The sequence below is a fragment of the Grammomys surdaster genome, unplaced genomic scaffold (assembly GCF_004785775.1).
Source record: "Grammomys surdaster isolate TR1022 unplaced genomic scaffold, NIH_TR_1.0 303590, whole genome shotgun sequence".
In the NCBI taxonomy this organism is placed as follows: domain Eukaryota; kingdom Metazoa; phylum Chordata; class Mammalia; order Rodentia; family Muridae; genus Grammomys; species Grammomys surdaster.
Genome location: NW_021625708.1, coordinates 1 through 2,231, shown reverse-complemented (window position 1 = coordinate 2,231; position 2,231 = coordinate 1). Strand labels below are relative to the sequence as shown.

The 2,231-nt window shown below is 43.0% G+C and overlaps 1 protein-coding gene across 1 annotated transcript; it reads right to left on the bottom strand.

Annotated features, from left to right (window-relative positions):
* Positions 1–212: 212 nt before the first annotated feature.
* Positions 213–2,160, bottom strand: LOC114616142 (carcinoembryonic antigen-related cell adhesion molecule 5-like; the record flags this gene model as incomplete). Its single annotated transcript, XM_028761667.1, has 2 exons — positions 213–563; positions 1,801–2,160. Coding segments are annotated over 2 exons (711 nt in total), but the record flags the coding sequence as incomplete, so codon positions are not given.
* Between the last annotated feature and the right edge of the window lie 71 nt (positions 2,161–2,231).

Here is a 2,231-nt window from a genome sequence, read left to right as displayed (position 1 = left end):
CATGTGACTCCTTCACTAAATACCCGAGTCTCAACATGGAGATACAGCAAACAGTGAGGTTGTCTACTCTATGTGTATGATAAAGTGCAAAAACCCCAGTGTGGAGAAAAAACACTATGGAGATGACAGCAGGTCCAGCTCCTTCTAGACAGTTCAGTTTGTAAAGTAGGATAGGCCATGTACAGCACCTGAGGGCATTGAGTGTCACTTACTATTTACATGGAGTTGAACATAGGCATTTTCAATTTCGAAGTCTTTTTTTAAAATTTCTAGCATGTATAATCCTGCATCCTCCTCAATGACATCAAGTATCAGCAGTGTTCCATTGGGGTATCCGATCTCTCTTCCGCTGTATGCAGGCCCCGATATGGCAGAATCCAAGGCTCTGTTGTATTCTACTATTTTGAATGTATCTGACCTATGTGCTGACCTGTACCAGAAAAATGCTTGAAAGTCTTTTGGCAAATTATGAACTAGGAGAAGAACACTTTTCCCTACAGCAACATTCTGAGGAACTGCTTCAATCTTGAATTGCAAAAGGTGACAGCAAGTAGAAATGGAGGCTAGACAAAAGAGAAAAAAATTATCATTGTGACAATTGGGTTGGTGGGAAGGTGCTGATCTTTGTCATGAGAAAATATATTTATCACTCTGCCTACAGCTACAGGTTTGATATGCCTATCCTACTTGGTGAATGTCAGCAACTTGACTTACATTCTCTCATGGATACTGAGTGAATCACTTCTCTGCGAGGATCTCTCTCTCTCTCTCTCTCTCTCTCTCTCTCTCTCTCTCTCTCTCTCTCTCTCTCTCTCTCTCTCAATTTTTCCATGGCTGCATTCTCAATGCCCTCAGTTCTCATGCCCACTGAAATTTGAAATGATGCCTCCTCTGAACTCTGAATTTTTAATTTTGTTCCAATTTGCTTTCTAGCTACAGACAACCACTAACTGCATCTAATGGATATGCTTACTGCTGTTCCCTGCAGGACACGGGACTTAGGGTGAATGATGGCAAGGAGAAGTCTCAGCTTATTCTCAAGCTCACGTATAATAAAAGGATGGTATCTGGAATAGCTGGCTTTAAATAATCTTGATATATGCTAGAGTCGTTTGGGAAACGGAAGCCTCAGTTTAATATGCCACTACAAGATTCAACTGTAGTATATAATGTTTAATGGGATATTGATATTTCTGGGCAGCAACCGCTGCAGGACATCTACCCCTGATTGGATAATAAAAGAAGACACAGCATACTGAGAAAGCCATAAGGGTCAAGCCTGTATGCAGCACTCCTCATTTTAACTGCATGAGGTCCTAGGTTATATTTACAGACCTCTGATGCTTGGAGCTGATAAATACCCTAGTTTGACATGGTTGACCTAAAACCCTGGCTCCCTCTAAGCAGTGAGAAAAGTAAGGATGATGTCCTGGCAAATAATCCCCTGGGTCACCTGTGGCCAGTCCGGGGTCAGATGACTGTTTTGAGAGCGTCCTGGTACTCATTTCTCTGTGAGAATGCAATGGTTTCCTCATATACATGGCTACAACTCTGATTCTTGGTAGACTCTGACATCTTAAGCTGAGTTGCTCCCCAACAACGACTTATTTGGTACAGGAGAGAGTCAGATAACAACATCTGATCTATGGCTGTTTGGCTCAACCATGTGTGGCCTGCACTAACTGCTCAAACAACAACATGGGAACACAGTGCACTGGATGAAGGAAGCATAGAACAGGCATGACAATCCTGTGAGTCTAAGCCCCACCCAGACCTGAAAAATCACAGAGAACCACTTACTGTCCAGCTGGAGTTGCACATGAGCTACTTCATCTTTCAGATCTGTACTCATAGTTCTTAGAGTATAGAATCCACTATCATTCTGTGTGACCTTCTGGAGCAGCAGGGATCCATTGCTGTACACTGTCTCTCGACCACTGTGTGCAGGCCCTAGCACACTTGAACTTGTGGCTATTATGTGTTGGATGAGCTCAAATTTTTTCACTGCAATCATCCCTTTGTACCAGAAAAGGGATAGAAGATTTTTTGGGAGATTGTGAACCAGCAGAAGAACACTTTCACCTTCAGCAACACTGGGTGGCAAGGGTTCAATACTGAGCTGTGCAGTGGAGGAAGAGTCCTTGAAGTTTGAAACAGGGGCTAGATGCAAGGAGAGAGAGTCATATTAATTGTGACCTTTGTGTTTTGGTAAGATGAGGCCCTGTGACTGA